The 12,426-nt window shown below is 32.6% G+C and overlaps 1 protein-coding gene across 1 annotated transcript; it reads right to left on the bottom strand.

Annotated features, from left to right (window-relative positions):
* Positions 1-3,312: 3,312 nt before the first annotated feature.
* Positions 3,313-9,782, bottom strand: LOC18050776. Its single transcript, XM_006446209.2, has 8 exons — positions 9,524-9,782; positions 8,270-8,377; positions 7,510-8,166; positions 5,615-5,694; positions 4,703-5,158; positions 4,514-4,600; positions 4,310-4,404; positions 3,313-3,698 (listed from the first exon to the last, which is right to left on the bottom strand). The coding sequence occupies exons 1-8, from the start codon at positions 9,528-9,530 to the stop codon at positions 3,629-3,631; spliced, it is 1,560 nt and encodes a 519-aa protein (XP_006446272.1). The 5' UTR covers positions 9,531-9,782; the 3' UTR covers positions 3,313-3,628.
* Between the last annotated feature and the right edge of the window lie 2,644 nt (positions 9,783-12,426).

Genomic DNA, 12,426 nt, shown 5'->3' on the forward strand with positions numbered 1-12,426 from the left:
GTGATTTCAATGTACTTTGTTTTTTTTTTTTTTTAAAGTTGTTCATCACCTTTCTTATATTGTAAAAACACATTCTTTCTATTTGTCAACAACATTCATGGATTCACGAAGGGAATGATTATTTCATCACAAATTAAATTCACGAAACTTCTAAAATTGATGCATTTTTGCAACCACACATTTTTCTTTTGGGTTCTTTTGAAATACGAAAAAAGGGGGAAATTTAAAAAAAAAAATCTTAAATGGCCATACAGATGATAAGATGGCAACAGAAAAATGTAGAAAATTAAAGTTTAACATAATTATTTTTATTGAAAAGCCTGCAAAATCCTTTTTTTTTTCTCTGACAGATGATCAGAACTTGATTTGGGTTCGAATTCTATTGAGAGGCCTACTAGGGATCAGAAATTGTTGAGAACCAATTGGTAACGGATCAACGCTTACGTGAATTGCTCAAAAAGGCCCAATCAACCCTTCTTCTCACAATTGAAAAACAAATAATGACTGCTTATTCTTTTTTTCTTTTTAGCCTAACAACAATATAATTCCCTCCATTTTGATATACGGATGAAGATCTTCTTGATGTAGGACGTTGTTTTAAGATTCTATAATTTTTATTATCTGAGAACTTTCTATTTTAATTAGAGCCAATTATGGTATGTGTCTTAATCTTTTATTTTCATTATAATTGTGATTTTAGTTTTCTTTTTAAATTAACTTAAGAAAGTATGTTTCCTCTATTATAAATAGATAGGTCTTATTATTAGTTTCATAACTTCAATTTCAATTATTAAATAAAATCCTCTTTTCTAATTCTTTCTAGGATTATCTATCAAAATTTCTCTTGTAAAGTCGTTTGAATCAGAGTCTCATCTAATTTCGCTTTAAGCGTTATTAAAAATTTGATTGAATCGTTTATATTAAAATGAATTTTAATCAAACTTCAATTAGAGCGCAACCTAATTGCATTGGCTTGGTCTAGTATTAGAATGATATCTAACATTTCTAACCCTATCAATTCTGCTTCCACTACGCTTGCTTCATCACTTCTACTGATCTGAACTCTCTTGAGCTTTTAAAAATCTTTTATCATATGTCATTTATTGATAGTATATGTGTAAAATATAACTTCTCTATTTTTTAATATATTAACCCATTCCATAATATGTGTAACCTAAGATACTCCAACAAGTCAACAACTCCTTAAAAAAGCTTCTTTTTTCTCTCTTTTTTCTTTTTTAACTTAATGTTTTAAAGCCAAGATCAAAGACTAGGAATACGTACGTACATCGGTTTTATGGCGTATGGCCCAAGGTTACGGTGGTGTTTATGCTTACACCCCCCTAATATGTTGCATTTATTATGTTCTAGCCCACTTGAATTTATAGTTTCTCTAATATGGTCTGCATTTTGTTCCCCTTCTCAATTTTACTAATTTTATGCTAGCCTACTCAAGTTTATAACTTCCACATTACGCCACCCCTACTCAATATCTTATTAAGAAATTATAAGGAAGCCAAGTGGTATAAAAAAATTCAATGAGGGGAATAAAGTTACATTTCACTTATACCAATATCTTTTGCCCTAGTAGGAAAAAAAAAAGAAATAATAAACATATAAACTAGCTTAAAATTAGGAAACCGACTAAACTAAAAACGACATTAATTGTTTCTTAATCACATTCTAAGAAATACTAAATGCACATTCCTATTATGCTTAGGAAATATTAAACTTATAGCCATTTTATCGTGTGATTTTATTGTACTTTGTTTTTTGGTTTATGACTTATCTTATATTGTAAACACACAGATATTGTATTACGGTTATTTTTATTGTCGCCATCTTGTTTAATTTTTCTGTTCATACTTTAATGCACTTATTTTCAATAATAAAAAAAAAGATAAAAAACACTCTCGTGGGTTTGCAAAATATTTTTAAATACCCCAATATTTTTATATGCAGACTCCTTTTTTTTTGGGTTAAAAATTGGTCATAAAGACATTAAACCATAGGATGTAAAATAGCTATACGCTCCTCTATTTTTTTTTAATCCCACGTAGCATCTTTGCCAGTTTTTAACATGAGAAATACGCCTTCAAAGAAACATTTGTTTTACATTTCTGAAAGAAACCTTGGACGAAAAATACAAAATCTTAACGTGTAATTTTTCGAAGTGGCGTAGACGCTTAGGCACAAATTAAATTCACTAAGCTTCTAAAATTGATGCGCTTTTGCAACCACCCATTTTATTTTTGAGCTCATTTGAAAATGAAAACTTTATAAACAGAAAGGCAGGGGCTTTCAGAATCTAATTCGATCTGCTCAATCCGTTTCATCTGTAAAAATCTGATCCGTGAATTGGTTGGATTGGGTTGGATTAAAAATTTAAAAATCCGCAGTCGGTAAATTGAATATGAATTTACTTTTGTAAATCCGCAAAAATCCGTAAATCCGTAAAAAAATAAAAAATATTTATTTAATAAAAAATGAAACTTGTAAATATAACATTATACTTACTAATAAATAAATAAGTTAAAATATAGTTACATTAACACCATATTATATTTTATTCGATAATAATGTAAAATAAAAATAATTAATTTAAAAAATATAGTTTCCTAAGCAGTTAATTTTTATGTATTGATCTAAATAAATGAGATTTTTTTTGTGTATTATATTTTGAAACTTTAAATGTATTTTCTAACTTTATTTAAACAATTAATTTATTTAAATTTTATTTAATTTCAAATTTAATCAGTAGTAAAATTATTTTTATATTAAGTTAGTTCATAAATAAAACATAATTAAAAATTTTTAGTATGCAAACCAATTCGTAAAATAGTAAATTAAATATGAATTAGATTAAATCCACATTCAATCTGTATATGCATAAATTGATGAATTAAATTTAAATTGTAGTTCATCAATTCGAGAATTGAATTAAATTAAAAATTTATAATCCGTAAAATTATAAATGATCCCCGATTCGAAAAATTCACTCCGTCAACATCCTACATAAAGGATTTGAATTGGGTTACGCAAACCTCATGAAACGACAACACAATAATATATATCCCCACCAAACTTTAACATATTTTAAAATTATTTTCATTGAAAATCCTTTAAAAAAAAAAATTTCGTCTCCGTACTTAATCTGAATTTAAATCCTACTAAAAGTTCCACTAGAGATCAGAAATCATCAATCATCAAGAACCAATTGACAAGAGATCAACGCTTACCTGAGTTGCCCATAAAGGCTCAAAAATAAATAAATAACGAAAAGAAACTCCGCCGTCTAGTTAACTCTATCATTAAACCCTGCTGGCGAGATTTTCCATCAGAATTAATTTTGAAAATTCTCCCTATTGACTCAAAATAAAAGGAAACAGCTTTATACATATGTAATAAACAGCTTACAATTACAAAGGTAAAACCAAAATGGTTGCCACAAAAATTAATTCGAATTTGGTCCTGCTTATAAAGTTAACTAGAGGAGCTTTCCATGTTAGAATGTTAGAAATATGAAACACATTCTGCAACTGTACAACCTCATTGTGAATATGTATAAGCATCGAGGAGGTGATCTTTAAGAGCACTACTACACTACCATCAATCGACTGGCTATTGCTCATTCCATAGAAGAATTAGTTTCGGCTGTTTCATCCTCACTGAAGCTAGACGGCATTTCCGCAGCAGATCTAGATAAAAGCATGATGAAGTCAGAAGGTTTCCAGAGCTGTTCACTAAATTCTTAATTTGAAAAGAAACCATAAAATTCAATGCCAACTCATATACCAAATTCATATTCATTATGCAAAAGAAATAATAATTAGGCAAGTCAACATCCCAATTAGTTTCTCCCAAAAAAAAAAAAAAAATGAAAGAAAAATGCATCCCAATCAGAAACTACAAAAGTATAGAACCACTTCAAGTGTCCACGCTACAAAATTTGAAGACATACCAATACCAATTTTTAACAGAAAAGCTAGAACTGCCAGCCAGCCCAAGAAATCATGCAAATTTTATGATTTATCTAAGGACACGCATGTAATTTACAGAGATGTCATCTTAAACATTACACATCAGAACAAAGGCCTACCAAATATCTAAGTCTATACAGAATTTTATTAAAAATAATAATAATAATAAAGTGAATGATATCTCATTCAGCCATATAAAGAAAACAGTTGCAAAATGTGTGCACTATGCGGACAACATAATGGTGGATGCACACATGCAAAAACAAAGGTACATTTGTGAAAAAAAAAGAATGATAATGACAAAAAAATATGTTAAATAGTACACCGACCCTTTAATTGGATTTGTCCATCTCGGGATTTCAGCATATGATGCTTTGGCTATATAATCTCGCTGAGGAAGTTCACCTTTTAATCTTTTTACAACCTTCAATTTCAAGTTTAAACAGGGAGGGGGTATCAAAAGCAGAAAAAATATTTTCGTTGACAAATTGATATATAAGAGTGACAGAATGTCAAAACTAGCCTCAACTTACATTCATTTCATTATTCAGATGCGTCTTGACACTCACAGGATCACGAAGCCCTTTTATCGCCTTCTTCTCTTTATAAAGTTTCTTAACCTGCAAATATACATCACATGATTAAAATCTAGAGCAAACACTAAAAAGAAGAATGGCTAAAGGATGAAGCAAAAGAGGAAAAAAAGGAGGTAACATAAAGACCTTTGCCATCTTTGTAGAAGTTCCTTTATCCTTAGCATCAAGAGACTCGCTAATCCCAAGTGTAAAATTTGAAGGCCTAGTAAAGTAATTACTGTTTCGGACCATCTTACTGCTAACAACATGATTGTCATTCAACAAAGGCTTTGCTTCTTCACTATTAGTTTTACCACCATGGGGCTCATGATGGTTCATAACAGAGTTTAATCCCATCCATTCAGCATCATGCTTGGAACTCAAACTATAACAATGGTTACCATCATAAACGGGAGTAGAATCTTCATATGCATTCAAGGAAGAATTTTGGTGAGGGGAGAAATTAGAATAATGGAGAAGAGGAGACTTTTGTTTCAATTGATTATGAGATTTGGTGCCTGCATAATCAGATCGCTTGCTATTAAGGTTTTCGTCAATATATGAATCCTGAAGGTCCATCTTTGAACTATCGACTTCATATCTCTGTAAGGGCATGATAAAAGAAATTAAAAAAAAAATCAAACTGTCATACATACATATAGCTCTCAAAGAATGATTATTTCACAACCACTATTGTAATTGGTGTTCTTTCAACCTGACTAAAAATTGGAATGAGGGAGAAACGGCATCCTAAAAGCTTTTTCGGTGTCTACGATTCTCTTAATATTTGAATCTCACATTGTGTTCAATTATTTAATTCTTGCAATAGAAATGTAGAGGTGATGCAGTCATTTTCTCCCTGTTATTTGGCTCTGCTTTACAATAATCTGCTAGATTCAAATCTGTCTTTTGTCCTGATGAATCATACAAAATCAAGTTTACACAAATTCACTCTATCTATTTCTGAGGCCGTCAAACAGGATCATATACGTGCAAAACAATAAGATAAAGACAGCAACAGATGCCAAAATATAAGAATGCATCAGAAGGTTCACTTACAGTACCAAGCGCGCGTGGCTTATCAATTTCAGGTACATCCGGAGAATTGGACCATCTGGAATTCCCAACATAGAATGGCTCTGCCATGTTGTTTAACAAAAGAGACATAAGAATTCTACTGCAAGAAGATTTGAGACATTTACATAACCAGAAATATTACATAAAAATTTATGCAAGCTCTTTTAACTGAAGAAACTAATGATATAATAAAGAATAAATGCATTGGTTCAAAATTATTCATTCTTTCATGTTTTCTGATACAAATCTTTTCAAATGTACAAATTGGGTTTAGGACCTATGTATATTTGGGGTCTAAGAAACTCAGTGCATCAAATGTTCTAGGGTCTAAAATTTTTATAGCTGCTCCACATTGGAGTTGAGAGTCGACTGTGAAATTGAGCGTAACAAAAATTTGAGTTTTTGTTTACTCTGGTGGACAACCAGCCACTTCATTGTAGTGATTCTTCATTTCTAATACATTTTTAAGTTTTCTTTTTTTTTGGGGGGGGGGGGGGGGTGGTGTTGAAAACAATCAAATATCTTCTTTCCACCCTAATACACCCTAAACCTGTTGGTTCGGGAATTCAAGCCTTAATTGCTGGAACTAACAGAAACAGATTAAGAGTCGGATTTACATTAATCCACTTTTAAATCTGTATAGTTGTTTTTGGGTTATAGGCATCAGCTTCTGACTCTAGGATGTACCATCTACACATCCATGAATAAACATATACATCATTCTAAATACATACGAATAAGCAAGCATACAAATCAAAGTAAGTTTCCCAACATATGAACTATAGAGAATCATGAGTTCAAGAAATGCAGACGAAAAGCTAAAAGACTCAAACAAGAAATGTCAAAAGTAAACGAATAAGGAAAGTAAATGATAAACCCAAACAATCAGAAGGTTGTCAATAACACCATGAAAATACAAAACCAGAAGAAACAATCCTATAAATGAATGAACAGCATAAATTTTTTGCAACATTCCATAGAAAAGTGAAAAAAGAATGGCTATCCAGTTAGGAAGTTCACACTTAAATATTTTACATTAAATATCTCTAGTAAGCGCTGAAGATTAAGCAAAACAGAGCAACAACTTAGGTCTTAAACTACTGGCTTTGCATAATGCCAAGAAAAATAAACTCATATTACGTATGAGCTCAGACTCAAGCTTACATACTGTCAACCCCAATTTGTTTCTGTCCACCCACAGGCAGACATTTGTCTATATTGCATCACCAAGAACAATTGTCTGATATTGTAACTAATTAACTCCAATAGAATTTACATGTTGAACCTAAAGAAAAGTGACTAAAAATAAAAAGACTTCAGCTGCATAAGTTAAACATAAAACATGAATCCTCATAAAAAAAGATAGCCATAAAACTTGACAGTGGCCTTTGTAAAGAAATTCTCTGGAAAAAGCATGTTAGGCTTTTCCCCTTTCATGTATCATTCAATTCAGAAGAATATCAGGGAGGCACGACCTCCTTATAATGCAACAGGAACAGCACACTTCTACAGTTCTACCACAAAACATTCCTAGAAATTGTGAATTTCTTGTTCCTTGAAAGCACATCTCATTCATCTCACACTTTGTTCACTCAGCTTGTTTTGAAAAAGACCCTTAGTTATCAATGCAAGAGATGATATATTGTTATTAAACTCCTTTGCTCTTAACAGAAAAACAAATAAATAAACAACCTTATAAAAATAAAAAATGAAAAGTTTAGACATCCCATTCTTACAGTAGCTATTGCATATCGATCATGAGATATGCAATAGCTTGAGTACCAAAAGTTTGACCCAAAAGAGATTAGGCATCCCATTCTTATAGCACCAAATGAAAATTGTTAGAATCACAGTTAGATACAAGTACGATGACTTACCATTGACTGGATCACCACTAGGAGACTCAAATGCACCAGGAGGAAGTGGATCAAAATCAACCCCAAGCGGTGGACCATCCTCCCGGTAATGTCTCCCCAGTTGCCTCTTAACAGCACTAATAGCAGCATTTTCAGACTCACCCTTCACTTTCAAGTATCCTGATGGCTTATATTCCTTACTTTTGCCGATATTGCAACGTACAGGCGTTATGTCTCCATTTTGTCTCACGAACCTTGAAGTTTCATTGGCATAAGGTTTGTCGCTTTCAGAATAAAGCCTATCTTGCAAGAATGAGCTGCTTTCTGAAGATGTATCATCCCTTTCACTAGCATGTGCTGCATATTGATTCCTATCATAGGCAAGGTCAGTTGCAGGAAAATCATGACAATAGAGCATTCGACTTTGAACCTCCCTTGGTTCAATGCTCCTATAATCCCCCTGCTTAGTGCTTCCACACGAATCTTGCCTCAGCCCACTCCCACGGTCCTGAATAACACCACTAGACCGATCTTGTCGTCCACCAACAAATGCTTCATCAACTGACAATCTTTTTTCTTTTAACCGCCTGTGGCAAAACCATCCCGATACTTGCTTTTCTGTCAATCCTATCTGCTCTGCAACCTGCGATTTCATTTCTTCGGTGGGATATTTATGCTCTGGAGATATAAAAATAAATAAACAAATAAAATTTCAGTACATAGCTCAATAAGCTTACTTGAAGCATTAAAAATAGTATATGAAAGAGCAAGGAAACAATACCATTATAGAACTTCTCCAAAGCCATAACCTGAGCTGGAGTCTTATAGCGCCTTTTAATATTTTTCTCCAAAGAGACTTTATTTTCTTCAGAATGCATTTCACTTGAATCTAAAATTGATAACACAGAGGTAAATAAGAATATTTTAATAATGACAAGGATAGAAACTGGTATGCTTTGGATACATATACATCAGCATACATTTATCACCTCTTACTTGCTAGGCTTGCAAATGAGAACACAATTATGGTATACTACTGGTAATCAAGTTGAAATTTTTTGATAATTCATATTATCCTATCATTGAAAACTGAAATATTTAATAATTCAAATTTTCCTAGATGTAAAAGTACTACAACCACACAACCCATAGGACATAATGCTGACACAACCAAGGATCATTCAAAGCATCCAAAGCATAGGATGGGTGCCATTGGCTTATGGAGGCCATTCACCCTGTAGCTCGAGACACCTCTTGCTAGTGCAAACAAAGCAAGGAGGGGTAACAGCCTGCATCAATATGTGCTATATGGTAAGCACATCAAGGTACCTCGTGCCGATCTACCACCTACTTTGGGTTTCTATCTGACCCTTCAAATATTAGGTTTTCCCTTTCCTGACAGCCTATGCTTTCAGGAGAGTCGATTAGCATCCAATTCAAATCATCACGGACAAGGCACCCTTTATTTAATGCTCATTGTTCGTATTACATAAAATCATTATCAAGAGACTCTAACCACTAAAAACACTTCTAAACCGATCCTTGAATGAAACATTTCAAGAAATTTATGAAACTCTTATCATGGTAAAATTAAAAAATGTATAATGCATGCCAAACAGAACTCGTCTGCAACAAAGAAAATCCTTTTGTAGGATAAATAGTTGTACCATTGAGCACCATTTCACAAGTCACAACCAAAGCATTTTCAACAAAAAACCATTTTGTAAATCAACCACAAAATGACTCAAAAATCGTTCAAAGCTACATGAACAGACCAAGCAAATGGGTTTTCTCAGATTTCAGTGAAGACAAACATGGCATCAAAGGTCAATATTCTGCAATGCATGCTAACAACCCAGTTTTATAATACCAAGAACAGCAACTTCAACGATCCACACAAACATAAAATAAAATAAACCTTTCACTAAGACAAATCCAAAGTTAAAAAATTCATAAATTCATCACGATAAAAATAAAAATCACAAGGACCCAAATATCCAAAATGATTTTAAGATTTAAGGAAAGAATATGAAACCTTCCATGACTGATGAATTTCTGAGAATTCCCCTCTCTCGCTTTCACAAAATTTTCTTCTATTGGTTCAAAAATTGAAACCCATTAAACCCAAATGCAAAAGGGTTGCATGAACTTTTCTGCAACACACACACACTCTCTCTCTCTGCTTTCAATCAATTCATGAGTTTGTTGGGGAGAGAGAATTTCCGCTAGAACGTTGAAAGGAGGAATTTCTTAAGTTCTGGAAATTTTAATTTCATTTGCTCATTTGGTTAACATTTTGTTTTGTTTGGTTTGGTTTATTTTTATAATTTATTTTATTTAATTAAATCCTAAAATAGGCTCTTTATTAGTCGACTTCATGTTTAATTTTTTTTTTTTCCCCTGAATTAATCTTTGATAAATATTTAAAGTTTAATTGATTTGTCAGAAAGAACCAAAAGAGGAGAAAGCAAAGCAAGGAACCATGACATAGGCTCAGGCTCAGGCTCAGGCTCAGGCAGAGGCAGGCCTTTGTGTGATGGGCTGGCTGGTCCAGTACTATCCATTTCTTCTAAATTAAAAAAATGAATTTACCAGGAGTCATAGTCAAAGGAATTAGGATTCTTCGTCATTTGATCTTTTACTAAGCAAGAATTGATGGATGCTCAAGAGAGCTCAAATTAAATAAGAAATTTAATCCGAAGTCCATATATATATATATATATATATATAGTATGGCTCATAGACCTATCGAGTATGATTATCAGTGTCGACTAGAGGTGAGATTTTTGTGGAGATACATCCTTTGATTGTACAGCCAAGAGATTATATTAATTTCTTCCGGTGTGTAACAATTTTACTAACTACAAATATATAACAATTTGGGATCTACTAAGAGTCAAGATACATATACTACTAATACATTCTATTGGAAACCATTTTTTTTTGTTTTTTTTAATGATAAATATTGCTCATGATATTTACAATCATATAAATACTGAGACCCGTTTACATCAATTTTGATATGGCACTGTTCAGATTTTTAATTCTTTCAAATATTCGAGGGACGTCAACTCCTATTCTGGGAGAAACACTGCCTTCACTCAAGCTCTGGAGCTCCGAGAAAGAAAATTTAAATTAAACCCCTACAATACGTATGCGGAGGCTCGAGTCATTTCCCTCATAAAGAGTGACTCTAGCCACTTGGGCTAAACCCAAGAGATTTTCTAAGAAACCATTTAATAAACCTTTCTATAGTAAACAACGCCATATTCATGGCATATAGCATTAGGCCCTGGCTACCTTACATAATAATGTATGGTACAACAGACCTCACAAAGTAGGCCAAGTCATTGTTGTGTAATATTTGCAAATTATTAGACGCCCACATCACTTCATTTGATTTGCTCAATTTAGAAGGGCTAAGGCTAACCAATTGCTATGCACCAGTTCCATTGGTAGGCCGCGTGGAATTAAATATATGGAGTATTGTACAATTAATGGCTAGAAGATGAATACACAAATTGAGGGGATCCGGAAGGACTAGAACGTGGTGGCCCAATTGATATTGTAGTGAGAATACGTAAAACGCATTTTGTGATGTTTATGTGAAATCGGAAAAATCATGAAAAAACCACCTAAAGTGTAATAAAAAAAAGGAGTAAAAATACCTTCTTCTTTTTTTTTGAACGTATGTTTTATAATTTTAAATTATTTTTCCAGTTAAAGCGCATTTTTAAATAAAATAACGACTTAAAATTAGGTCAAATTCATTCAGAATTAAATTTCTTTTATAAATTTCTTGATAGAGGAAATTGACAACATTGCTCTACAATATTTATTTGATGGACAAATTTTTTATCACAAGTCCATCATTAATGTTTTGACATACTATAATTATAGTGAGAGTCCATCATATTTTACGGTGTAAAAACTTGTATCATAAAATATATGTCATCTATTGTCAAATTTTTTTATGATTAATCATAAAGCATATTAGTCTGTCTTGCAAGCTGATGAATTTTTATGTTTTTTTCAGCATTAATTTTTATTATTACTAACTACATTTGTGTTGTTTGTTAAATTTTCGGACTCGTGGGAGAGTGAAGTAACTTTGTGTCAAGGAAAATGCTACTTGTCCCGAGTCAAACCCCGGGTCAAACCCCGAATTTAAAACGGCTCTGTTTTACTAAGCAAAAAAACGCACTGTTTGAGCCAAAATTATTTTCCCTTTTCTTCGTTGATTGAGGTCAACTCCAGCCATTATTGTCCTGAAATCAAGCCTTCGCGCATACCCAACCACTCCACTGCCACCACCGACAGCCACCACCGTTTCATTTGTACACCGGAGATAATCGCCCACAACTCTAGTCCCGATTGTGTTTGTGTCTGTGCGTTTCTGTTTGTGTTTGTTTGAAATTTGATCAAAAATTTTATACCATATCCATCAACACAAAGCTAATCAATCACCACCGAATGAGGAAAAAAAAATATGATATCTTGGTTGATGTGTGACCTGTAAAGATTTTTAAATTTTTTGGCTCTTTATCATTATCCGTGAATTTTGTGATCTGGGTTTGTGGCAGTGATTGAAGGGTTTTAATTTTAAATTAAACATATATGTTTCGTTTTGTATGTTGAAACTCATCTTTTTAAGGGGATAAGATCTTTGACCAAGGTATAATACGTAATTACTTAAAAGTAGATGAGTTGTTAAATCCATTTGTTACCTCATAAGATGAAGAAATACAGGAAGATGAGGATCCTATACTGGAAGATGTAATTGAAGTAGTTCAAGAATGAAAAAAAAAAAAACAGCATTCCAAGTGAAGTCTATAATGATGAAATTATGGCTGTGGAAGTACTCAAGGATGAAAATTCAAAGATGAGAAAGTATATTGCTGGAATAACAGTTAAGGGACAGCTAGGAAGCAAGGAAAC

Source organism: Citrus clementina, unplaced genomic scaffold, assembly GCF_000493195.1.
Source record: "Citrus clementina cultivar Clemenules unplaced genomic scaffold, Citrus_clementina_v1.0 scaffold_2, whole genome shotgun sequence".
In the NCBI taxonomy this organism is placed as follows: Eukaryota; Viridiplantae; Streptophyta; class Magnoliopsida; order Sapindales; family Rutaceae; genus Citrus; species Citrus x clementina.

Bases quoted from the DNA above. Each gene is read 5' to 3' on its own strand.
- LOC18050776 (XM_006446209.2), bottom strand. The intron at 5,159-5,614 runs GTAAGTGAACCT...ATGCCCTTACAG, and splicing joins AGCCACGCGCGCTTGGTACT to AGATATGAAGTCGATAGTTC. The intron at 4,601-4,702 runs GTCTTTATGTTA...GTATATTTGCAG, and splicing joins CTTCTACAAAGATGGCAAAG to GTTAAGAAACTTTATAAAGA.